The sequence below is a fragment of the Sphaeramia orbicularis genome, chromosome 7 (assembly GCF_902148855.1).
Source record: "Sphaeramia orbicularis chromosome 7, fSphaOr1.1, whole genome shotgun sequence".
NCBI lineage: Eukaryota > Metazoa > Chordata > Actinopteri > Kurtiformes > Apogonidae > Sphaeramia > Sphaeramia orbicularis.
The window spans coordinates 48,721,611-48,749,031 of record NC_043963.1 but is presented as its reverse complement, the minus strand read 5'-3'; the positions used below and the strand labels follow the sequence as shown (position 1 = coordinate 48,749,031).

General features: G+C 36.9%; 1 protein-coding gene and 1 long non-coding RNA gene across 4 annotated transcripts; one reads left to right on the top strand and one right to left on the bottom strand.

Moving 5' to 3' along the window:
- The first annotated feature begins 397 nt into the window (after positions 1-397).
- On the top strand, positions 398-1,043 carry LOC115423146 (uncharacterized). The gene is made up of 2 exons (XR_003935915.1): positions 398-460; positions 591-1,043. It is a non-coding gene; the product is annotated as an uncharacterized LOC115423146 (long non-coding RNA).
- Positions 1,044-7,428: 6,385 nt separating this feature from the next.
- Positions 7,429-26,950, bottom strand: znf341 (zinc finger protein 341). 3 transcript variants are annotated; one of them, XM_030139741.1, is made up of 16 exons: positions 26,823-26,950; positions 24,926-25,036; positions 22,630-22,820; positions 19,417-19,566; positions 17,802-18,107; positions 16,392-16,575; positions 16,220-16,313; positions 16,036-16,126; positions 15,775-15,949; positions 15,348-15,598; positions 13,471-13,679; positions 13,266-13,362; positions 13,047-13,179; positions 9,218-9,329; positions 9,016-9,086; positions 7,429-8,030 (listed from the first exon to the last, which is right to left on the bottom strand). In XM_030139741.1, the coding sequence occupies exons 1-16, from the start codon at positions 26,851-26,853 to the stop codon at positions 7,501-7,503; spliced, it is 2,736 nt and encodes a 911-aa protein (XP_029995601.1). In that variant the 5' UTR covers positions 26,854-26,950; the 3' UTR covers positions 7,429-7,500. The 3 variants fall into 3 exon arrangements, with proteins under 3 accessions (XP_029995601.1, XP_029995603.1, XP_029995602.1); XM_030139743.1 differs by having other exon boundaries at positions 15,348-15,595; XM_030139742.1 differs by having other exon boundaries at positions 16,220-16,310.
- Positions 26,951-27,421: the final 471 nt, after the last annotated feature.

Below are 27,421 nucleotides of genomic sequence, written 5' to 3'. Positions count from 1 at the left end.
GGGTTGAAAATAGCCATGTCCCCTCTGCAGCTCTTTCCTCTCAGTCCAAACCAGTAGATATATGGGCTGATAGTGAAGTGACTTTTCCAAGCTACTGTGTTGAGACAAGGAGTTGGGTCTATGAAACCTATGTTAAACTGTCGTTCAGTATTGGACAAATAAGACACAGCTCATAATATTGCATTTCACTGATTCATTTTTGTATGAATATTTGTATGTGAACAAGAACCATACATTATTTCAGTTATATCTGCTAGTCTTGAGTCATAATCTACTACTACTACTGATCAGCCTTGGCGGAGGTCTGTGCTCTCCGAGTGCTTCTAGTTTCTTTATCAAGTCTGCTTTGGCATTAGACCAGACTAATGGGCAATAATCAAGGACAGACAATATCAAGGCCTGAGTTACCTGTTTTGTTGCTTTTGGTGTCAAAATGCAGTTATGGCTAAAAATGTGCTCCGTTAGGTCCCAACCATTCATTCATTCATTTTCTGAACCTGCTTTATCCTCACTAGGGTCACGGGGGTCGCTTGGAGCCTATCCCAGCTACAAAGGGGTGAAGGCGGGGTACACCCTGTACAAGTCACCAGTTCAGGTCCCAACCAAATCCAAGTTAATTTTTGTGCCAAATTAGAAAAAAAATACCTCAAATGAAACTGTATCTGAGTGGTCTAATTCATTTTTACTTTAATGAAGTGCACTGTTCTTCTGTATCATCTCCATCTGCATTAGTTGATAATTGTCTTGTCTTAATCTCATCATTTTCACATACTGCTACAAACCAACCAAAGGCCAGATGTGTATGTAGGTTTAAGAGTTTTGGGAAAACAAGTCAGCAGCGCTGCTATCCTCTCTCCAAACTCTTGTATTTCCTTTCTTTTCAAGACTGACAAGAAATGAAAAATATGTGGATTTTCACCCCCTAGAAACATGTATTGTATGTAGACTCGATGGGGTGTATTACTGAGATGAGAAATATGCAGAATATTTGAGGAATACAGCATATTTTAGAAACATTGACCCATTGGTCAGTTCATGAGCAACATATAAACCTGCCTTTATTATAATGTCTGAAACCTTATCTTTACATCCTGTTTTAAACTCAGTGATAAATACACCTTTGTATTTATTAAATGATAACTGGTGATTTTTTCCTACTTTTGTCACTGTCAGGAAATCATAACTAACAGCAGCAACAAATTCATGTTCCCAACAGTGTTATTCATGTATTTTTAACCCGATGGAGTGAATTCATCTGTGTTGTAGAGCTCCACTTGTGTCTGAGAATCATGGGGCTGCTATCTGTTGGGAAATCTGGACTTTGAAGATAATTGTGCAAGATTAAATAGTAAAATAGGGCTATATCATTTTGTTTATTATGAACATAACTCATAAACATGTACAGCACAGCCCAGAAGTATATTTACCCAAAGGAGATCTCTTGGTAATGACTTGCCCACGATGAAGTGTTTTTTTTTGGGTTTTTTTTAACACTAGCTGACTGTAAGGCTAAAGATGTTCATTTTGTCTTCTGTTTATGTAAATATACTATTTTCTTTTGTTCAGACAAGGAACAGTTTTTAGATGTTTCCTGCTTGACAGTTTCGACTGTGACTCCAGTCTTCCTCAGAAGCGTCATCCGACGTGCTGCTGACGTGTCACGTGACACGTGTAGCTGACTGTGTTGAAGCCTTTATAGCAGGGGCGTCAAACACATATTAGTTCAGGGGCCACATTCATCTCAATATGATCTGAAATGAAGTAACCATAGTAACAGTGAAAAAAGTAATATTAAATTCTGAAAGTGTTTACATGTAAAAGGTTTCCTTAAAAAATGTGAATAACATGAACAACCTGACATTTCTCCAGAAAAATAAGTGCAATTTTAACACTATAATCAGTTTATCATTTACACATGTACATTCCCAGATAGCAAAATCATTATGGCTTAAATCTGGCCCAAAACTGGCATGCCATTTTGACAAAGTTCTGGGTGGATGTATGGGCCCTAAACGGCCCAAAATAGGCAAGCCAAAATCAAACCAGAAGGAAGCCAAAATTCACCCAAAACTAATTGCGGACTTCCAAAATATAGCCATAATTGTCCCAGCAAAGCCCCAAATCCCCATAATCCAGCCAAAAAGTAGCCAAAACTGACCCAAAGAGAGGCCAAAAGGAGGCCAAAATTCACTCAAAATTTGTGTTCAAGGTTCAAGGTGACTTTATTTGTACCCGTGGGTGCATTTGTTTTGCAGCAAGCTTTCGCTCACTGCCGGTCGCTGCGTGCACATGCGCCCAACACAAATCGTTCAAAAGAATTACAGTGGAGATAATGCAAGCACATACATCACATACATAAGGCATTATAAACACAGTACACATGGTCACGTGGTGGAATTTTTTCAATGGATTTGGTTGTGGGAGGGGGACAGGAAGAGAAGAAGAATGTTATGAGGCAGACGGAGGTCGGGGGGGGGGGGGGGGTATAAATGCTTGTATACAGTGAGTCCTTGAAAGTCTGTTTGTGTATGAAAAATAAGAGACTCAGACTTCTGTCCTTTATCAGTTCATTCAGTCCTGAATCTTGACCTTGGAAGGATGTTTGGACTGCAAAGGAACAGATTAGACAAGGGTGGCTCCAACTGCTTTACTGGTTCCCAGGAGAGACAGAATTAAACAAGGAAAAAATGATTTGCTTTATACTTAATTTAGTTATAACTTAATTTTTGTTTTAACTGGGCCTCAGCATTACTCATCACTTCAGAGCAGGTAGATCCTGCACAGTTCGTCCTTTTCCCTTAGTCCTGCGATTTGCCAGAGCGCATCCACAGTCTGTCCAGCCGTGTAATCCAACTTTTGTGTGAGTCCACAGCTCATCATGCAATCCTCCGACTGTGCCACCATCCGCTGTAATACCTTCACGTTGTCACTAACCGCTCCGAAGTGCTCCTTAATTTCGATTGACAGCAGCGGGGTCTCTATGTGTGCTGCTGTCTTTCCAACTTTGTGATTAACCAGGGCAACTCCAAGACCAATTAGAAGGTGTCCTGTTATCAAAAATCCAAATAGGTAAATATCAATGTCCTCCACCGACAGAACCGACAGCCATACTACCTGCACTTGTTCCAAGCGTCGATAGCATACTGCAAAAGTTCTGTCAGGGCAGGTGGGCTCCTCCAGATGCCTTTTTTCCTGGGTGAAAAATCATGCTTTTAAAATGAAGTGGGGTTTTCTTCTGGGTAGAAATTCCCGCTCATTGCGCAGTGTTTTGGCTTTACAGAAATATGCCAAAACACAACCAAAAAATGTCCATATATGGAATAAAATGTTGCCGCTCTTTAGTCAATCTTCTGGCTTGCCATAAACATGCCACACCATCCCTATACTTGATCCCGCTCTTTGCCCAGTCTTTTGGTTAACCAGACATATGCCATAACTCAGTCATATATTGTTGGTGCCTCCATATTTATTATGGATAACCTTAGTCATACCATAGTTAAGACTAAAGGTTTTCATAACGCCAAAAGAAAGCCAAAAATTCCAAATGTATGCCATAATACTGCCAAAATATTTGCTATCTGGGTTACAACTTACAGATCACAATTTATCTACAATATAATACAATACAGTACAGTACAAAAATACGGCATGATGGCTGAAACCTATACGCCCCCAAATTAATCTCTCAATACACATCAGTCACTTTGTAGTCATAACAGAGTGGGTGATCGCTCCGTTCTTCCTGAGTGGTAACATCTGCTTACAGTCTATGTGATATTCCCCATGAAGATATTTATACACCTGAATCACATCACCCCTCATACGATGCATTGCGAGGGTTGGGAGGTCCAGCAGCTTCAGTCCCTCCTCATATGTTAAGGCTTGGAACCCGGGTACTAGTTTTACTGCTCGCCTCTATGCTGCTTCCACTTCCTCGATGTCTCTCATATATTGAGGGGACCACACTGATGATGCATATTCTAATTTTGGGTGGATAAGGCTTTTATAAAGCAGCAAGAAAATGTCTTTATCCAAATATATAAACCCCTGTTGGCAAATCCCACAAGCTTGTTTACCAGTGCTGCCACCTTCTGACAGTGGGTGCGGAAACTCAGGCCAGTGTCCACATAGACACCTAAATCTTTTTCGTGCCCATTTCTTTGAGTGGTGTCCTTACTCTGTACTGATGATTTTATGATGACAGAATTAGATTAAGAAGATGCTTCAGAATACTTAACCTCCTAAGACCCAGGAAATGTCAGCAAAGTACAAGCTTTTTTTGTTTTTTTATTAAATTAGTGCCTATATTGGAAACATCATGATGCAACAGTTTTTTCAGATGCAGTTTTTAAAATTTTTATGGAATGTCCTTTGTGGGGGACCGTTTTCTTTTCTTTTTTTCTTTTTTTTTTCTTTTTTTTTTGTATAAAGTTGTGAAACTCTTGTCCACAAATGTGGACAGAAAACCCATAGCTGGGTCTTAGGAGGTTAAGATGAGCAGCACACAGGTTGTACATATGATGAAATCTCCTTGAGACAATCCCTTGTGGTTTAGACAAACCAAAAGAACTCCCCAGACTCACATGGAAACATGGGCTATGTTATGGCTGAACACTATGGCCAGGATACCAGTGGCTCTGCAGTATCTCTAGGGTTCTGGTGTACTGAAGAGTTTCATCCCCTTCTAGAGGTGGAGTTACATTTATATACATCTTATACACATAACACAGTGAAGCCTCTTGATATAAATGAAGACCTGAATCTGTCATCTTAACTTTAATCAGTCACGTGTGAAGAAATCCTGTATATATGGATTATTTCAGACTTTCATTTCCCACAGAGAAACAGTCAAGTTTGTCTTTAGTGTTTTCCTGTTGTATGTTTTGGATGAAAATACATAGATTTGATAGATTTTGTTTTTCTTGAATGAATCAAATCTTTTTTTTTTTTAATCATTATATGATCATTTTTATTTTTTAGCATTACATATCTGATGACAGCACACATGGTCACTGGTGATTAAAAAATAAAGTGTAGCCAACGGTTTAGTGAGATCATGATCTTTTGTGAACATTTTAGAGGCAGTGTTTTCTCCTCCCTTTATTAAAGAGTTATCATGTTAACTTGTCATGAAATGTTTCTGTTACGTAGTACACCAAATATACCTTTCATTTGTTAATGTAGTCATAATATGTTTGTTTTTTTCAGCTTTTGTGAGCGCAACCGCTTTCTGTGAGATTTAGTCGACTGTGTGACTGAATATATTTTATTATAAAATCGAACCTAAAAATAATGAGTTCATATGTCAGTATACATCTAGAAAGTGTCGTATATATTGTCATATACATTGATGTATAATTTGGAATTTGAAATGATAGAAACATATGATATATAATGTACATTATAAAAAATTTGCATGGCTAAAACACACACCACTTAGATATAGGCCCATGTTTGACAACTTTGTGTGACTCACTCACCCACTGGCTGTGTTCCATGGCACATGTCATACAGGTCTATAGTTCCAACTGTATAACAATAAATCAAATACCTTCTGTGGCTGCCCATGGGTTTCTGTGGTGTGCAGACCCAAATGCTGCTTGAATAGACAGTTCATGATTATTAGACTCAGATTTAACTCCCTTCAACATACAAGCGATTATATTACAAATAGCACGTGCAAAGCAGAGCCCCCCCCCCCCCAAATACAAGAGATAGGAGAGCCTCAGGCACAGAAATTTTGTGCCCATGCACCACCCACAGGACTAAGCATCCCATCCCAAAAGACTCAAAGCAAACAGATAGAAAATCGGTCACTTTTCAATACTGTTGGTACATACAGTAGCTCAGTGGGTAATGCTACAGGCTACAATGCAGAAGAGTGGGGTTTGAATCCACACCACAGCGCTGACTTTTTCCTGCAAATTTTCAAATGGGTGCAGTTCCAAGGGTGCCGGTAGGTAAGTCTTCCATCGCAATTATGATTGTACTCTATGTGCAATAACCCCCACCACCACCACCGTTACTGATGTCTATATAAATGAACTAGAAGCACTCGGAGAGCGCAGACCTCCGCCAAGGCTGATCAGTGGCCCCCCCCGTGGGCCCCCCCACCCCCGATCACCACCAAAATTTAATCATTTCTTCCTTATCCCATTTCCAACAAACCCTGAAAATTTCATCCAAATCTGTCCATAACTTTTTGAGTTATGTTGCACACTAACGGACAGACAAACAAACAAACAGACAAACAAACAGACAAACAAACCCTGGCAAAAACATAACCTCCTTGGCGGAGGTAAAAATTGGGGAAGTCGATTCCTTCTCTCCTTCAAATATGATTTATACAAACACTGACCAATGATACTAAATTAACAAAATAAAATATTTCGGTGAATATGGTTATTTCAAAGATTGTGAAGCAGCCACGTGGAACTCTTGACCTTGTGACCATCTCTTAAAGCTATAGCAAATAATAATAATAATGACAATAATAGTAATTGGAATTTATAAAGCACTTATTTAAAAGAATCTAAATGTAAGGTAAATGTGTAGTTTTTAGTACTGACAAATGAGACCTCAACAGAAGCTGAGGTGTGAGCTGACCATACATTATTTTTAGTTCAAGTACATTTTATGGATAAATAACTGAAGACTGACTGCATTTTACACTTGAAAAAAGTGTTGCCATTGCTTTTGACATTATGACCATAAGAATATCTGTCTGCAAGTGAAATAGTAACATGACACTTTTTAAAAAGTTTTAAATATATTTTATTTACAGTAAAAGAAATATCATTAGCCTCATAGCATAATTGTCATACACTATATTGACAAAAGTACTGGGACACGTTGAATTCAGGTATTTCTTTTTTGACAGGGGTCTGGAATACAAAACAATAATGACAAATGTCATAATATAGTTTTATATTAGGATAAATATCATATTGATTATTAATATTGATGTTTACATCTTAAATCAGCATGAACAGGACATCTTACAGCTGTAGCCATGATGCAATCAATATTCCTTTAAAGTCTAATGGGAGATTTTTCTTCCTAAGCAATGTGTGAAGAAATTAGATGGTATGTTGTGGTAGAAAAATATTATTTACAGCCAGAGCACAAAACATATTTTAGAAATTCAGAGGTAGAACATTTAAAACCATAGTCATGGATAAATTTTAAAAAAAAAATCAGTGTTGAGAAAAATTAAGTAAAAACCATCTCTGGTGCACTTTGAAAGTAAAGATAACAATTTAAACTAAAGCAATGCAATGATATTTATCACAATATAAAACTATATTATGGAATTGGTCATTATTGCTTTGTATTCCAGACCCCTGTTAGAAAAGAAACACCTGAATTCAACATGTCCCAATACTTTTGCCGACTTTGGCAATAATGCTATGGTGCTAACGTTATGTATAATTCAAAGGTTTAAATTAAAAAACAGTGAGAAATGACTGGTTCTTATAAATAATGAGTCCATTGCTCCGTTTACAAACATGGCTGCTGCAGACAGTTTTGGTCATTGTTCTGAATCTGCTCCAGTCTCTGTTCCATGCCTTCATCCTCCTCTTCCTCCTCCTCATCCTCCTCTTCCTCTCTCTCTGTTGTGATGGACATTGCAGCCCGACAGCTTTCATCAGTCCTCATCCCCTCATCATCCTCTTGCGTTTCCACCTGTTCTTCGCTGCCCTTTGACCCGTCCTCGTGTCCCCCCACCCCAGTCGTTTTCAGTTTCCTTGTGAATCCGTTCCCTCTCACATCTTCGTCTCCGTCCTTCTCCTGTGACGCCGGCTCTTCTACGGCGTCATCTGTGTCCCCGTCGGCGTCTCCATCAGGTCCTTGCCCGTTGTCTACTGCGGGACATTTGTGGTCTCTGTAGTAGCTCTGTCTGGTGAATCCTTTGTTGCAGGAGGAGCACCTGAAGCGGTAGTTATCAGTGTGGGACTGCTGATGCTCCAACATATGAGCCCTGCGACTGAACGCCTTCTGACAAAACAGACACTTATAGGGCTTGATACCTGCAGGGAAGAGGAGTTATTGTTAAAAATGTAAAACAAAAAAATAACTACACATCCTGATCTTTATCAGTTTGTAGAAGAAAATCTTAGTTTAGTTTATTTACTTCATTCATAAAATTTAAAAAACCTGCTTCTGCCACCACCACGTTGACCATATTATGAATGAAACAGGGCAGGAAGAACAACCTTACATTTTCTGCCTCTTTAACAAAACACTTGTGCATTTACAGTATTAATTCCAAACAGAATTATGAAATCAACCTCTGATTACAATATCTGCCATCACTTACTGCTGCAATTCATCATTTGCAAAAAGAAATGAATGGAAAAAAAAACCCAACTTATTATTTAATTTCTCATTTTTTTTAACCTTCACCTTAAAAGCCAAGCACTTTAGAAAGAAAAGAAAAAACTGAACTCAAAAAAACTTAAAGTAAGCATAAAACACCTAAATAATAAACAAAAATAACATTTTAGATCATTTTACACATGTAAAAATACACATGAACTTGTCAAGTTTTCACATATCGACACATAACTGATAGATATTTTTAAAAAAAAATGTTATGCAAAGTGGACAGAGTTTTATGCCAATCAATGTGTTTCAAACTTTTATCAGCACAAACAAGCATAAAATATCACTAAAATATCATCTCATTAAACAGAACCATAGTAAAAGCTTTACTAAAAGTCTTAAGTGCTCCTAAAATTTTGAATTTACTTCTTTTTAAACTATCACATACTCTCAAAAGTCAATGGGCTGCCAGTTCAGGTACTGCACAATCCCAGTGATACTGCACTTTTTTACAGAGTTCACTATTTTTAGCCTATTTGTCCATATTTTAATTGCCTGACCATCCACCTAAGGGCAGCAATATGTTTCAGAACTGATGTTATTCTGTGTTATGCTGGCTTTGTTCTCTTTTACCACTATAGTACCGTGTAATAGTCTATTGAATTCAAATGCCTCTCACTAATGACTCACCAGAATGAGACAGAATATGTGCTTTCAGTTTGTCTGGTCTGTTGAATTCTTTGGTGCAACCAACATGAGTCCTGATGAAGGAAAAAAAGCACAGTACAATTAGCACTGAAGAAGAGGAAATGAAGAAAAAAAAGAAGAAAAAGGAGGAAAAGATGAAATGAAAGCCAGATGAACCCAGTTTAAAGCCAGTGAATCCTCAGACCTGAAGGGACACTTGTACTTCTTGAAGGGTTCGTGGATGAGCATGTGTCGCTTCACTTTGTCCTTCCTGTTGAAAGTCGCCTCACAGAGGGAACATTTATACGGTTTTTCACCTGGAAAATCACCACAATGGAAAAAGGTTGGTGACATTTTACATATATGGGTCCGATCAAGCAGTAACACGTGGACACATTTGGTGTTCAACAGTCTCTGTTATGTAAGCAGAGTAACTTATATGCATGTATTATACATGTTTGAGTAGGCATTTATAAGCACTTTAACATTATGTATAACAAAATTTGGGGAGATAAAAATTTTAGGTGAAAAATGTCAAATTACTGCTTGGTAATACGTGGATTTGAAATGGACATTAAAACGTGGTTCTCAACAGAAAATGACATCAAGCAGGACAAAACCTTTTAGATATTATGTTCACCTATGCTGGAAATAAATTTTGGAGTAAAATATTGAAAAGTCTCTGTTTTATTGACATGAGAATGTGGTAACACGTGAACAGGCTGCCATAGTAACACGTGGATGACTCTTTACCACTGTATGCATCACCCAAAATGTTGATTTATTTTTTAAAACAAGAAGCCAGATATAATCACAATGCTTTAATATATTTAACACTAACACAGTGTTATTTACAACTTGTTCTGGTCCATACTGGTATAGGTAAATTACAAATGAAGAATAATTTCTCAGTAACAGTTCACAGATAGTCTTTTTAAATGTGACAGATTGAATCAATTTTCACATTTTTTAGATATAATTTTTAATGTCAAATTCGAGCTATATTTTTATGTCGGAGGCATGGCAATGGTGTAAAAAGTACAATCGATAAAATCGGTTGAAACTTGTTTTCTACAAGTGATATTTTAAAAAGGATAACAGTTCAATAAAATAGAGATCTTTACCTAAAAAATGAGCCCACTTGATAAATAATGTGTGCAAATTTACTTTTTCATGTTGATGTTCACTTTTGCTTGATTGGGTCCATATGTTCTACTGATCCTAAATATCTTTAACAAAAAATTTTGATTTAAATTTTTCTTTGTTTAAGATAAATAAAGAGATGTTAAAGCTATAATGTAAAGTCACAGATATATCCTCCATGTAGCTAGAGCTAAAGTAGCTAATTCTAATACTCAGCCATATAAGTAATATTAATTATAACAAAAATTAAAAAAAACATATAATTAGTTATATTATAACAAAAAAGCAAATTCCTCCCAGCCATAAAATAATTATATTAATTATATTACATAGCTGGGAGGAAATGCTACATTACCTTTAGTGGAAGCTATATCTGTGGCTTTACTTTTTTTTTTTGCTTAAATTAAATAATAATAATAAAAAATTCAAAATGTAAAAAAATGAATTTTTTTTTTCACATTTAATTTAAAAAATGTTAAATCTATAATATAATTTGGAAAAAATGTTAGGTAGGTTTCTAAAGAGAGGGATATACAGAACTGCTATCAACTACACAGAACATTAGCTAAATATGGAGGGTAGTTCAGCAGTTTGGTTGAAGATCTATTTAGGTGTGTTTTTTTGTGGTTTTGATTTGTATTCACACTCCTCATGTATATGATTTATTGGACAATGACTCCAAAGTGAAGTGCATGTACAAGTACATTCAGGTGTCAAACCACCAACTCTCATAGATTTATACTGAACTACTCCCTTAAAAATACAAAGTCACAAATTTTCTTCCCAGGGGGTTTTGTACTCTCATTCGTCTAATAACTGATCTGGTGACCCAGCTCTAACTTACTGGTTCATTAATTAAATCATAGAATCAATAGAAGGCTCTGTTATCTGCCTGGTATTACTCTGTTCAGTTGGACTTTTGAAGCTTCTGTTTATTGAATAAAACCTTTTTTTTCTCGGCTACCGTTATGGTTGATAAGTTCCACTAACCAGACTGGCAAATTACTGGCAAATATTTGATGTTTACCACTGTATTGTGTCAGTATGTTTGCCTTAAGCATCAACTCATCCACCAGCCCTCACACAACTTCACCTTTTTGTTCAAATATCATCAGTTCTGACAAGCCAAGATGGCAGCAACCTGAATGAAAACACATGGAAAAACAGCAGTCTAACACCAAAGGGTGAAATCATTTTACCGCTGTCCATTCGTTATATACAGTCTATGATTTGTAATAGTTTAACTGTTACACTATTTGCACAGTTTTTAAGGCTGTATTTTCTGTAGTATTTTGTAACACACTTGGAATGGAATGTGTTATGTATAAAGCTCCACTCACATGGCATAAAGTAGTCTTTAAATTGTATAATTATTCATTTCAGCCCTCTACCTGTCAGCTATATTTCATGTGTTCTAGCTCCTCCTGTCAATATTGATATTCTACATGCTCCTATATATTTTATGTTACTTGATATTTTAGTATTTCATACAGATACAGCTTATCTTTATATATCCCCAGGGAGTATTTTGTTTAAGGTTAGAGTCCGTCAGCCTTTTTACATGACCATAAAATTTGAGAAGTGGGAGTAATCAGATAACTGAATCAAATCTGACACATTTACATGCACTTAAGAAATGTGATAACTGAAAACCCTGATTTAGACGATCCAGTTCATTATCGGATTCCTTTTGGAGTACCTACAGGGTGGGGAAGCAAAATTTACAATGAACATTTAGTTGTTTTTTCTCAGCGGGCACTACGTCAATTGTTTTGAAACCAAACGTATATTGATGTCATAATCATACCTAACACTATTATCCATACCTTTTCGGAAACTTTTGCACATATGAGTAATCAGGAAAGCAAACGTCAAAGAGTGTGTGATTTGTTGAATGCACTCGTCACACCAAAGGAGATTTCAAAAATAGTTGGAGTGTCCATAAAGACTGTTTATAATGTAAAGAAGAGAATGACTATGAGCAAAACTATTACGAGAAAGTCTGGAAGATACTATTAAAGAAGAATGGGAGAAGTTGTCACCCGAATATTTGAGGAACACTTGCGCAAGTTTCAGGAAGCGTGTGAAGGCAGTTATTGAGAAAGAAGGAGGACACATAGAATAAAAACATCTTCTATTCTGTAAATTTACTTGTGGCAAATAAATTCTCATGACTTTCAATAAACTAATTGGTCATACACTGTCTTTCAATCCCTGCCTCAAAATATTGTAAATTTTGCTTCCCCACCCTGTATGTACATACGTAGTGGCGATAGACTCAAACTTCTTGTTGTATTCCAATCACGTTTGACTACAATTTTAATAGTATTTACACATGCTCAAATGTAAAAGACCAAAATAAATCAGATTAATCTGTATACATGCAGGAAGACATCAGAGTATGGGGATGAAATCCAGGTGTGTTAATCTGATTTCTCATAATCAGATTACTGCTGTTATCTGATAAAACATATCACATTATCCTATTTACACTGAGTCCATTTACATACACACTGATACTCCGATCATTATATGATTTCTGGAGTTATCAGATAATTCCTGTGATCATGTAAACAGTATAATGTAATATGTTTCATCAGATAACAGCAGTAATCTGATTATGAAGAATGGATTAACACAACACACAACACATTATTGCATTTCTGAAGTGTATGTAAGCGCATCATATCTTATTATTACAATTATCTGATTACTCCAAATGATCGGATTTTTATGGTCATGTAAACAGGCTCACGGTCACTTAAATAATCTGACAACTCCAGAAATTGGATAATGATCCGAGTAATGGTGTGCATGTCAACAGGCTCAGTGTTTATACTTCTACCTTCTCTCACTGCACTTGAATGGTGACAGTAAAAAACCTCCTCTACCTGAGTGGATGCGTGTGTGCAGTTTGAGGTAGTGTTCAGTCTTGAATGCCTTCTTGCAGATCTGACATTTGAACCTCCTTCCGACACCGTGAGTGGGGAGGTGGCGTCTGAAGTACCTCTCACAGGGGAAGATCTGGTGGGCACAAAAAAATACTGAATGCAACACTTAACACAGACTTGTTGAGGACGGTTGGTTTCCATGTCATCACATCTGTTTACCTTCTGACAGTGTGGGCAGGGGAAGTTGTGTGACGCAGTCAGTAGATGTTGCTCCAGAGCCTCCTGGGTAGAATATCTGCTTTGACATTTCACACACCTGAAAACAACACAAGAAGATCTATTTACCATATTTATGCCATATATTCTGACATTTCTCTAAAATCCAACAGAGCTCTAATCTCCCTGTCTGACTGGCGGAGCTGACCTGTAGACAGTGGTTTCCTTGCGGGTGTTCTGCTGCGGACAGAAGCAGTGAGAGTACTGATGGACTCCCAGTTCAAACAGTGACGGGAACACTTTACTACAGAGGTGGCAGCGGTAGGTCAGCTGCTCCTGGTGTGTCCGAATGTGTTCCAGAAACTGGTCCAACTTCTGAAAGGTCTGGGAGCAGGACTTCAGGACACACTTATACACCTGCATGAAACACAGCACCATAACTATAAAGGCTGCAATGATTCCAGTATCTGTCATCTGTTCTAAAGTCCCTAGAAGTTGCTAAATGGCATCATCACGTAATTTGCATAATTGTAAATGTGCATGTAATTGTAATGAATGATGTAGGAGAGAGGAATAACATTGTAGGAGAGACAGAAAGTGAGTATAAAAACACCCTAAATATGTTTAGAACTACAAACGATCTATACTCTGTCAATTCTTGTTTTTTCTAATGTCCCAATTACAACCCTACTCCTTTATCCGAGCTTGGGGACTAAAGTGACCCAAACGAGACACTCTGGAAGAGTTACATAGGTTAGTTATTTATGTGTTTGTTTAGTTTTTAGCTTCATTTTCTTCAGTTTGGTTTGGTTTTTAACCTTATGGTTCACTTAGGCTACATTCAGACAGCAGGTCTTAATGCACAATTCGGATTCTTTGGTGAAATCCAATTTTTTGTGTGCTTGTTCATTTTACACATTAAATGTGACCTCTATCAGTTTTGAGTATAAACTGAATGTGACCCTGAAGTGACCCACATGTGCAAAAGAGGTCCTGACGTAATATGTGAACATGCAGGCACGCACTATGTTTATGAAAGTGACACTCCTTGGATGCAGAATTGTGAGGTTTGTTGCATTTCAATGACGTAAAGGTTGGATAAATGTGACCTGACCCTTCAGACTGAAGTCACATTGCAAAATATCAGATACATATCAGATGTAGGACTACATATGAAAGTGGCCAGGGTCAGATTTGAAAAAATCCGATTTGTACTGTTCAAACTGTTTTTAGCAAATTGGATAAAGGTCACGTATGGGCAAAAAAATCTGATTTTAGCCACATTTGCCTGCAGTCTGAACGTAGCCTCAGTAGCCTACAACAAGTCACGATAAAACATGCACATTTTTAATTTTCGGTCTACATTAACAACCTAAATGGATCAAAAAGAGACAATAGAGAAAACTGTAAATGGCAATGGGAATGATTTATTTGGAGTCAAAAAAAAAATCTACATTAACATGCAAGATTTCAAAAGAAATATTCCAAGGCACACTGCAGGATTTGTGAAAAAACAAAATGCCCTTATTACTCCATGGCAATCATTTAAAATACAGCCAACATGTTGCGACCTCTGGCCTTCATCAGGGCTTTTTTCACCAGAGTGATTTATATTCAGTGATTTGTTACAGACAAAAAACGAAACACGCTTTTATATCAGAGTCTCCAATAACACCAAAAGTTGATGGATTTGTCACTAGTCCCTTTTTTGATAAAGAGTCTGAAAAATCCCAAAATATATATAAAAAATGACTAAATTGTCAACACTAACTTTTACAGCTACAGACAGACCATATGTTTTTACGACTGTCATTTCATGTCATTTAGAGGAAAATGTGTGTGTTTTAGTGTTACAGTCACTTTTCAAAGAGTGCTAAAAGTTTCCAAACAAATTTTCAAAGCAGCTAAATTTGTTGCTTGTGCCATCTGAAATGCTGTTAAACGTACCTACAAAAGTGCACGGTTGGCGTCAATGAAATCTTGTTGATCAAGGTAATTGTCCAAAGAGTAAGTAAAGTTAGTCACCTCTTTTTTTTTTTCTTTCTTTCTTTCTTTCTTTCTTTTTTACTGTTCAATGACACTCACCTGCTCTCCTTTGTGCTGCGTCAGGTGCGACTTGAGCTGAAAGTAGGTCTTAAATTTGCTGGGGCAGAACTGGCACTGGTAGGAGCTGTCGATCACCACAATCTGTTTGGTCTGGGTTTGGCACTGTTGGTTCTGATTGGACTGGACCGGTGTCTGGACCTGAGGATGACCGTTCTGAGCAGATTCCCCTTGGCTGACTTCGGTATCGGCCCGTGTCTCCGTTGTACTTTCCCCCAACTCCCGTGGACCTTCTGGAAACAAGAGTTGACATGATAAAGAACAGAGCTTTATTTTATTTAAGAGAGGGTATTTCTATTACACAGGGACGGAGTAGGAGTCAGCAGTCAATCATGTTTTTACCTTCAGTTTTACTACTACTATAAATTAATATAGTTTATGAGGTGTTTTCGACAAATACAGTACGAACCTGTTTGAGCTGTCTCTTCCTCTGCCTGTGATTGGCTGGCCTGCTGCTGTGGCTCCTCCTCCTGTTCACCCTGCTCTTGCTCCTCGTTCCCGTCGCCCTCATTGGACGATACCGGGACCACCTTTACTGTGACTGGTAACCTGGACACAGTGCTGGCCACACCCATAGGCCACACCTGTAGGAAAAACAAATGTTTTCTACTTCATGCTCTGAATTGTAGAGAATACCTGGTATTATCTGTTTTTCAAAATTATTGCAAACCTTGTGTGTCTGCATGTGCTTCTTCACATTGGACTTTTGGGCAAAGGCTCGTCCACATACGATGCACTGAAAAGGTTTCTCTCCTGTGTGACTGTGAGAAGAAAATAATTAGAAATCACGAATTTAATAACCTGGAGTGTTTATATCTGTAATATCTGTAAAATCAGGCTGGACATGAACCCACCTCCTAATGTGCTGCTGAAGATCAAAGTTTTTTGAGAAGATTTTGTCACAAAAATTACACTTGAGCTTTGGACCTTTTCCTTTCAGCTGCTCCGCTAAAGAGAAAAAGGACTGTTCAGCTTTTTAATATGTAAAACTGTTGACTTTTTTCATGAGTATATTTTCTAACAGACCTGTGGCTCCATCAGGGCCTTTTTTGCTCGTCCTTGGTCGTTTGGGAATGATGACTTTTTCAAAGTCACCCAGCTCAGTCAGGTTGGCAGTGATGCTGCAGGTCTTGGTTTTGGCGCCCTGCTTCCCAGGGCTGTAGACAGGGGTGGTGGTGAAGGACTGGCTCCCCACACACTGACTGGGCACCTAAACAAGACGGGTGTATTATTGGACTGCATGAATATCGGAGAAACCTACAATCAGAATAGAGCTGAAACGATTAATCAATTAACTCAAATCAATTTAAATATTTCCTTAATTTTGCTGTCGCTAAACATTAGTTCCACTGTTGTGTCTCACATGAACGCTTATTGTCACAGTGACGCACAAACAACATGGAGTGTAGCTCAGAGGAGATGAGGACAAAAGGGGCAGAACATGTCTATATGTTCACGTTTCTACAGTGGAACCATCACTTACTCCTTTAAACTTTTAAACTTTAACACGAACATTAAAAATATTTCTTTATTTTCTCAGTTTTATGTTAGTTCCATCTTAAGTTGTTAGTAAGTTGTATACAAATGTGTTGAAGACTGCAGTGCACAGATTTATTGTGGATATCATTTGACTTGTTTGTTGTTGGTTACATTTATAGATATTTTCATATATACTTTTATACTGTTGTTATTGGTGGTATTTTATACGGTTGTTCATGTCCAAACAGCTATATTTTAGCTACTAGATATTTTAGCTCAGCTACTTTGTTAGCTTCCTTACACTAACACAACTACATTTTACCATTTGTCTTCTGAAAAGCTACATTCTACAGTCTTTGGACTAATACAGCTACATTTTTAACTTCATTATACTAAAATAACTAAATTTTTATCTTCTTTATGCTAAAACAGCTACATTTTTACCCTTTGTATCCTAAAACAGCCACCTTTTCTCCCATTATATTAAGAGAGCTGCATTTTTACCTTCTTTGTGCTAAACAGGTAAACATACATCCTCAAGATAAAATGATTAAAATGTGAGTAATCATTGAGTATTATTGTTGTTTCTTTTGACTTGGTCATCTTCTCAGACTCCATGAAGAACATCATCTTGTGAAAGCTCACTGTGCCTTTGGAGGAGCACATAAAGGAAGCCCATGAGAGGAAGATGAGCAAGTATCAAGGACTTGTGGAGGAGTGCAGGAACTTGGATGGCAGGTACATTGCCAAACTATTGAAGTGAGCTGCAGAGGCTCCCTAGGTAGCCTCCCCCACATAATCAAATAATCATTTCATCGAATCAAAGAAAATAACTGATGGATTAATTGATTACAAAAATAATCGACAGCTGCAGCTCTAGATCAGAGCCCACCTACACCTTTTCACACATTCGTCACATGATGCAGATTATAATTGAATGACACCGTGTTTACTCACTTGTACAGGATGAAATGGCTGCAGACCCAGTGTGTGGATCTCTGCACCGCCACCCCCGCCCATAGGGGGTAGTGTGCTGTACACCTGCACCACTGAATTGCTGTGGCTTGCTGGGACCTGTGAGGACAGAGGCTGTTGGGGGGGTGGGACCGCTGGCAGAGGGTGGGCTGATGTCGGGCCTGAGGACAGGGGCTGCGACGGCTGCTGCTGTTGTTGCTGCTGCTGCTGTTGGTGATGATGATGATGATGGTGGTGATGATGGTGCTGAAGGTAAGACACACCAGCTGTGTGCATGCTCAGGTTGCTCTGAAAATAAAGCAAAAGATTTAAAACACCACGGATCAGTGTTTCTGTCTGTAGTCTGAGCAGTACTCGTATTTCCTCGTTTCAATGCCATTTTCTGTGATATTTTTTATATTATATTAAAACGCAGCACTGGGAACATTTAAGAGAGCACTCAAAATGTGAGCAAGAGGGAAAATGGATGGGCACAAGCTATCAAACAAAGACATGCTCACATTTGTGTTCTATTAGTTGCATAAAGTATCCAAAAACAATATGAAAGACCAGTGGAGAACATAAGAACCCATGAAAACATGAATATCAGGGCTTATCAAACATATACTGGTCTCTAAACTCTTTTTCCATTCAAACAAAACTATTGCATTTTTAAAAACAATATCACTTTGTTTTCCTTCTCTTTCTTCCCTTTTCTCTTTTTCTTTAAACAAGGACAGAAACCACTACATGTCTTATTACTTTCTGTCATTTTTTGAAAATAAAAGCACTTAACAAGTGATTCTAACTGCTTTATCCTTAGACCTACATTTTCACCTGGATCTCAAGTTGAGACAAACTTCTAAAGGAATCAAACACACATATTTCTGACATATACTTGGAAGAACATTTATTACATCGTAATGAACTTTTTTTCAACACATACGCATATTTTCATCCCTATCCCAGATGGCATTAATGATAAACTATATAAACATGCTAACAATGTGGCATTTTAGACAATATACAGACAATTAACATTACGGCTATGTCAGTGTGTTAAGGTGTAAATAAAAAGCTGCATTAATTCTATAAAATGTTTCAATTTTATTATTGTTATATATGCTTTCCATGAGCTAAGGTAGCACAGCTATAAAACCTACAAAAATTAATGAGTTCAACTGATTGAACTGATTAATTATTGAATCACTGACATCTACTGAGTTAATCATGAACTACTCAGATAACTGATAATCTGTTTGAGTCATTTTTAAGAGAAAAAGTCAAACTTCTCAGATTTCAGATTTATAAATGTAAATGCTTCCTTAATCATTTTTCTGTTTGTACTTGAACTATCAATGCCCTCCAAATTTTTTTGGCCGGGTCTTAAGAGGATAAACAGGCAAATAATATTGTAATTGAGTGATTTTTTTTTACTGAACATTTTGTGACCGGTTTAAAATGAGTCCAGTCACAACCCACCAGTTTAGACAGGTGGCGTTAAATTACATCGATACCTATTTTCTAGAGCTGCTGCAACATTTTCTATCAGAGACACAGATTTACTCTTAATCAAATCCAGCTCCATCTCATAGTGGTTTTAAATATGCTGTCGTACCTGTATGGGTGTCTGCATGGTGGCCATTGGCTGGTCAATGGAGGTGAAGGCGGAGATGGCCGACATAAGGATGTCATCGCTGACCAGCACGTTCCCTTGGACCAGAGTGTGAGTCAGAGGGGATGGAGGTACTGTGATGTATGTGGAAACCTAGTGAGTAAACAGAGAAAATCTAGAAAATCTATATTATAAAAGCCAAGTGGCCTCTGTGTGCATGCGTGCATTTTGGAAATCACACAAAATCCGGAAAGAGCTGCCTGCTGGAGTTTGGTATACATATGTACTTTTGGTCAAAGAAGATTCTAGCGAAAACGGTAAGTTGATAGGTCTAATATTTTGGGAGATATAAGTAATTTTGGAATACAACATTTTGCCAGATTTTGTTGACTGGTGCTATTATAATTTCCTTGACCTTAATGTGGAAAAAAACAAAGAGCTTGTCATTGATTTTAGGAAAAACTGTGTAAAACCTAAGGCAAGTTCAATCCATGGGAATGAGATTAAAACTGTCGAAATCTAAAAATACCTAAGTACTGTGTTTGACTCCCAGTTGAAGTTCAACAAAAATACCGAATGTACTGTCAAACGATGCCAGTAAAGAATGCATTTACTAAGAAGGATGAACTCCTTTAAGGTCTGTAACAGAATTCTGTGTATGTTTTATCAGTGTTTTATTAAGAGCATTTTAACATTCTCCTTCTTCTGCTGGTTTGATGGTCTGTCTGTAAAAGACAAAAGCAGCCTTTGCAGCATTGTAAAGGTCTGCTCTAAGATCATCTGTCCAGCAGAGGGATTTAAGTTCTCTGTGGGAGAGGCAGGTGGTCCATAAAGCTAAAGGGATAATACCTTCCCAACATGGCCACATCCTGTCCTTGGAGTTCATGGTGATGCCTTTAGGCCGCTGTTTCATCGCTCCTATCAGGAGGACAAATAGGTTCGCTAAATCTTTCATCCCATCTGCCAACAGGCTCTTAAACCGGAATAGAGATGGTCATACTTTAGAGTGAAGAGCGCTGCTTGTATTATGTAACGTAATGCTGAATGCATCTCTGTATGCCCACTTATTTATTACATTTATTTCATTATTATTACTATTATTTATCTTCTTCTTAGTTACCTTATTGTGCCACCACTCTACCAATCATGTGGACAGTGGTTTAAGCGCCAGTGAGTTCTCTCTCCTTATTCCTTTGGCCCTTGTGGCCTTAGTTATGCACAGATGTAGTGTCTTTGGCATGTTGTACTCCTGCCTGTTGTCTTCTGCTTGATGTCATTGTTGTCGCTGTTGTTGTTGGTGTGTTCTTCTATGTTCAGGAACTGCTTGAACTGAATTGCCCCCTTGAGGACTAATAATGTTGTCTGTATCTGTATCTGTATCTGTACAATACAATCACGTTGCTATACGCAGAATGCTTTGGCGGTGACTGCTGGATAAATGCGGAACTACATGCATGAATACACAACTGCACAAAAAGTACCACATCAAGAACCCGTGGATCCCCGGGGGTCAACACGCTAGAATTGAGTATAAGTTGCTTGTCATTGGGTTTTCGTCTAAATTGGTGCAGACCAGTTATGAACATACATGATAAACACATGACGACAAACTGCCTGAGTCCTCCTGATCAAGACAGATCATTTTATTTACATGCATCAGATTTCATTCATGGACGATGAAGCCCCAGCAGCATCAGCTTCCCTCTGGTAGGGGTGAACTGGTGTGGGGGTCTTAACACGGCCAATACTGATATTTTTTTTCGACAAAAACCAACTGTTGTGTTAAAATTAATATAGAAAAACTGATAATATTTTTTGTCAGTTTTCATTGTATATTATAAGTAGTAGTGTAATATTATAAGTAGTATCAGTAATGTCAGCGGGGTATTGAACGGTGTCAGAACTAAAGTAAAGTATTCACAAGCCAATTTATTTTAGCAGATATCAGATTACCACAAAGCTATAAAAAATAAATAAATAAATAAACAATAATAATCTAAACAGATAATAATCTAAAAATACTGAAAATTGGATCCCCTTTGGGACCATTAAGATTTTTCAATTCAATAAATTGCAGAAACTAATAAATCAGCCTCTTTTGGGTAGGCACTGGCTGACTCTTTTTTTGCTGTGAATTTTGTGATGATGGTGAGGTTAGTTTACATGTAACTGATGATACCATAGATAATCATCATTACTGCAGCACTGACCACTCAAATGGCAGACCTGATCTAAATGACTGAAAACTTCAACAGAATATTCACAAAATCAGATTTTATGTAATTTTGTGCATGTACTTATATACATTTTATGCTAATATTTGGCATTGCTTTATCAAAAAAAAAAAAAAAAAAAAAAAAAAAAAAACAGTAGGTGGTGCTAATTCATTGGTCAGGTGACATAATGACGCCACAGAGGAAGAGGGAGCAACAAGATGATGTAATTAAATATTTGATGCATCCTTTGGATCCAATAGATGTAATATCTATGTTATTGTTTACTGGATGAATTCAAGGATGTGTTTCAACTCCTATTTTTTGGTGGAAACTTTGGCATAAATCATATGATTTCTCCACGGAGCGCTGGCCGAAAAATGTTAGCATGACAAAAATGTTCATATCAGTCACTTCATGATAAATGTCAATCAATTTGTTTCAAGTTAGAGGAAGATTTTTTATCCTGAGTGAATGCTGAATAAATCAGACGGTTAGTTGTGAGTTCAAACTTCTCCTTATGGTGAAAACATGACAAACACAAGAAAAGAAGAAAATATAAAATCTTTCATCAACATTAAAATATTCATCAGTGTTATAAAGTAAAACAACAGAACACTTTTCAACCCAGAATATTAACAAAATAAACTCAAACTAACAGTATTAATTAACCTCTAATTATATGAATGCCATCTTTTTTTGCTGAATTCCGTTTCTGTTACATTTAGTCACTTCAAAACATCAACTTTTCCATCTTTACTTTTATTTCCACTTAGGTATTTTGTGAATTAATTAAAAATGTACAAACAGTAAAAACAACTGGATAGAATCGCATTCAGTGTTTGTTTTTGGTACAAAATAATTGACTTCATTTTTTGTTAATGTGTAAACTGCTTTATATCAAGTTTACCCACTTGATATTTACACAAAAACCAAACATTAACCGATGTTAAACACTGATCAAACAATAATTCCACATAGGCCTGAGCCATCAGGTGTTTACCTGTCTGTTGGCGGGGGTCTGTGGCCCAGAGCTGATGGACGGAACGGGGGTGTAGGCGTTGGTGGAAGCCAGTGACACCGTGGATAGGGAGGGGGCGCTGGACTGGCATTGCTCCCGTTTGTGTGTCATAAACGCTGGTAGAGAGTTGAACTGTTTCTTACACTTCCCACACAGGAAGACGTCCTCATCATCTGTAGGAAAAGGAAGCATGGAGTCACACACCTGTACAACACTGTCACATAAATCAGTTTCATGGATGGAGTCACAAAAGTTTAAAAGATAGTTATTTATTATCTTAAAAGTTTAGGTGAGATATTTATCTAATTTAAAGGGGCTATGTGGAATTTTTCTACTTTCCGATAATAGAAAATGACCTAAAAGTATCATAAAACAGGTCAGTTCTGCCAAAAATGTCAATGTACTGGGTTATAGCGATGAATTTATTTGGGTGCTTCTATTAAACTGGTCCCTAAAAACAGGACATGGGGGCTAAAAACTCAAACTAGATGTAGACTACTGTTATGAAGCAAGTTTGGAAGCACTTTGGGTCTATTTTAAAAATAAATACTTACTGAGATAAAAGAGAAGCTATTTTTCAGATAAAACACATTTTTATATTTTTTGACATTATATTTAATACAAAAATCTGCATGTAACATGGTCAAAAGGACACGAAAATTACACACAACTATTTATTTATTTTTTTGAATATCTCTTTATTCTCACACAGGTACATTTTGGGAATTTAACTAATTATGCAAGACAGTGTGTCACAAAACTGATCGCTGTTGTAAAATTGTTTGCGATTTATATGTATTTAAATGGGCAGGTTCTGCATGTAGCACAAGTGGACGCATACAAAACCTGGAAGGAGACTGCCAATTCATAAAAAACCTGCATGTCTGGGTTAGAAAAACCACTAGAATCCTCAAATTTAACAGTGTCTTTATTTATAGCACTATATAAGATCATTTCAAGCCATGTGGTCCAAATAAAATGCATTGACATCTTGGTAGCTTTTCCTGTCCCAATTTTGGTCATATTTTTGGCCCCAATATTTTATTAAAAATTGATTAATTTTGGGATGGCTCAGAGCAAGAGTATAATTTTTTTTGCATTTATCTGAGGTTATCATTAGGTACATTCTGGGGGGAAATATGTCTAAATTTCTCTTTTATTATTGGGTGTAAAAAGCTGGCAAAGTGCCAGGTACCAACATGTACCCAGTTTCATAGAAGCACCCATTTACAGACTGGTCAAGGGGTTTATGTGACCACTAGAGGGAGTAGTGAATCCCTCTGATGGTCTCCCACGGTGAGAAAAACTAACGCCACCACAGGGCCCTTGACCAAAGACTCAGGAAGTGACCAGATGGAATAAGAACTGTAAAGAAACAAGTGTAAGAGTCAAAGAAAGTGACTCTGATGAAAGCTAGAAGCAATGTTGTTTTCTCCACTGGACACAGCTCTTAATGAAAAGAATGAAGTTGGATGCTGAAATCACAGCATTTTTTTAGTTTAATTCTGAAGCTTGTGAAGGCAAAAAATTATTATGGTATGTTATTATCTTTGCTAAGTTGTTGTTCAATTCCAAACAGATCTTTAGTGCAGCTATTGACAACACAAAGTGTACAGGAAACAGAGGTGATTTGTGATTTTACTGCGGCTGTTTTCTGTCTAAAAACAAAGCTTAAGCCAACAGAGCTATAATGTCAGCTATCAGCTGATGCAGCAGGTGAAGATTATAAGACACAGAGTTATTTTGGCTGACTGTCAAAATAAGCGTCTATGAGTTTTAGTAGCTTGAAGAAGAAAACTTGATGATACTATAATACAAATGTGTTGAAATAATGAGCTTTATACTTATTCAGTGACTGATACAGTCTGTGGATGCATTGGTTGATTCACTGGTGGTTTTGGTCCTAAAGAGTGTTCTGGTACCAGACTGACCCCTGATGTTGAGAGTTGGTAATATTAATATTATATATTAATATTATACATATATAATTAATATATATTATGTATTATATATATTAATATATATAATTAATATTATATGTTAATATTACATGGAACCCCCCAAAGGGTTAGTTTTTCATACCAACACACTTTAATGTGATGCCTGATAACACACTGCCAAACATTCTGTGTGCTGACAGGTACAAACTCTAGAATCAGTTTTAGGACTTCATGATCAAAATCAAGGATACAATATACATTTAAAAAAGCAATAAAAGTGGTCCTTGTTTCTGTAATTATATGATGTCATGCAGTGTTTGGTCTTGCCTTTCACGTACCCATAGACTGGATCGTGGGTGTCCCAGAGACGTTCTGGTTGTTTGGGTCTGGAACTCCGCCTTGGCCGTCCAGCAGAGACTGGACTGCCAACACCGTCTGGTTGTCCATTCCTGCCAGGAAAGAAGACACCAAATATTCTCAAACATTCTGTTTAGGGCTGGAAATCTTTCACAAATGTTTAATAGTGACACTGATACCACTGCTTCAGTGTCAGTTCCTAAACAATACTTTTTTGGTGCCAATTTTTCATTTCACAAAACTTACCCATTAAGACCCAAACATCCACCCCTGAACAAAACCATCTACTGACATAAAATATTTAATACCTGTTGATCCACTAATCCTATCAATACATGCAAATAATTCATGTAAAATGCAGTTTTTTTTTCTTCTTTTCATGGTTTGACTAATGACAATGGTTCCAGACACTTGTTTTAATGTTAAGTTAAAACTATACTTCGTTGAAAAAGTCACCTTTTTTTTGTGATTTGATCTAATAACCTTTGAATGCATCATGCACTTTTAAGAACATTTACACGACCAGTGAATTAGATATAGACAAACACTTGATTTTCACTTGAAAATACAAAACACATTGGATAATATTACTATTATATATACCTATTATTTTTCAGCTCCTTTGCATTCAGAATAGAACAGAACAGAACAAAATAGAATAGAATAGAATAGAATAGAATAGAATAGAATAGAATAGAATAGAATAGAATGCTCTTTATTGTCATAATACTGGATGCACATCGAGACTAGAGAGCTTCTCCTTTTTCAGTGCAAACAAGTAATTATAGAGAAAATATACGGTGCAAAATACATACAAGATAAAGTCCTACAAGAGGCACAGGGTGATTAAAACTCACAGATGAATATATGAGAATGAATGTACTGCACAGGAAGAAAGAATATTGAGGTAAATGAATAATGGTGCCTCCATTATCATTATTCATTTATCCATATAGTCGTGTTAGTGTTTGTTACATAGTTAAATAGATGGTAGAGGTTTCTATTATTTGTACTAACAAGTAATATATTTTATGCACGCTAAGTAGTTTGGCAAAAACAACAATCAAACAAACAAAAAAACACCTTTTTCTCTCTAGTTGTTAATATTATATAAACAGCGTATAAATGCTCTGTGTGCATGTTACAGGCACTGACTGATCAGATTAACATTACTGTACTTAAAAGAGTCTGAGCAGTTTGGTCAAGGCCATGAAAGCATTAAAGTATCCATCCCTAATTCTGTGCAGATATAGTATTTATGTGTTTGTCCAGGAAAGAATTTGAAAGGGAAAACTGGTCCTTCATTGTCGTCACTGAGGATATAAATGAGTATGTTTGACTCTACAACAACACTATGGACTCAATGATATTTAAACAGTAGCTAACCTTTTCCCCTGAAACTCAAAACCCGAACTATTCTTTATAAAAAACACTAAGATATAGTCATTACAATGAACAGCGCTATTATAATGCATGCATATAATTAAACAGAAATACTAAAAACTACCACTTTGCATTTACAAGCATTTCCCTGACCAATGCAGGAATATTCCACTGTGCTTCCATCAGTGGGGCCTGCTCCAAACATGTCAAATACAGTGTGATTCTGATTAGTAGAAGACACTATTCCACTGTCTGGTTATAACAGGACAAACACATCTACAGTGTCAACGTGCCGTTACACTGATCAATCAGTTTGTTTGTTTACAACCCTAGACTCACTGGATGCTAACAGTGAAATAACAAAACTAACGTTCTCGTGGATTTGCAGTGACCCTTCTACTCGTATAAATAGGCCGAGTGTATTTGTGTCTTCAAAAGGCCCACTGAACTTTAATTTAAGGTGTGTCTGCATGGTTATAGACAAATAAGTCATACCTTCCAGCACTTCAAATATTGCCTGCGCCATCTTGAAGCTCTTCTGCTGCGTGATCGGTGATCGACTGGTAGAGTCTGACCGAAGATGTGCACTTCAGGGACCTACAAGACAGGCGTAAAAAGCGTGTCCTTTCTAAATGGCAACCCGTCTTCGAGCAGAGATTGTACTTTGAACGACACATAAAGGGTGTATGTATGGGTGTACAGTATGATAGTGTTACACAGAATACCAATACACTGTACAAGAGCACGATACCTAGAAAGACAGCTATCTTGAATTGATTTAAACGGATCTAGTAATGAAGAAAAAATGAAGAAAGAATAAAGCACACTACTTTATCTTGAAATAAATACATATATATTTTCAAGCGATAATATCTCTCTCTCTATATCTATCTATCTATCTATCTATCTATCTATCTATCTATCTATCTATCTATCTATCTATCTATCTATCTATATATATATATATATATATATATATATATATATATATATATATATATATATAAAGAAATTATTGAGGACAAAGTCAATACAAACAACAATATTTTTTTCCCTTAAGAAACTTAAACGCCTCATCCAATCCGTGCAACTGG

Excerpts from the sequence above, each read along its gene's own strand:
- znf341 (XM_030139741.1), bottom strand. The coding sequence starts at position 26,853 with ATGGCGCAGGCAATATTTGAAGTGCTGGAAG. Across the intron at positions 22,821-24,925 it reads ACCCACGATCCAGTCTATGG|ATGATGAGGACGTCTTCCTG; the intron begins GTACGTGAAAGG and ends CTTTTCCTACAG. Across the intron at positions 19,567-22,629 it reads AGACCCCCGCCAACAGACAG|GTTTCCACATACATCACAGT; the intron begins GTAAACACCTGA and ends TTTACTCACTAG.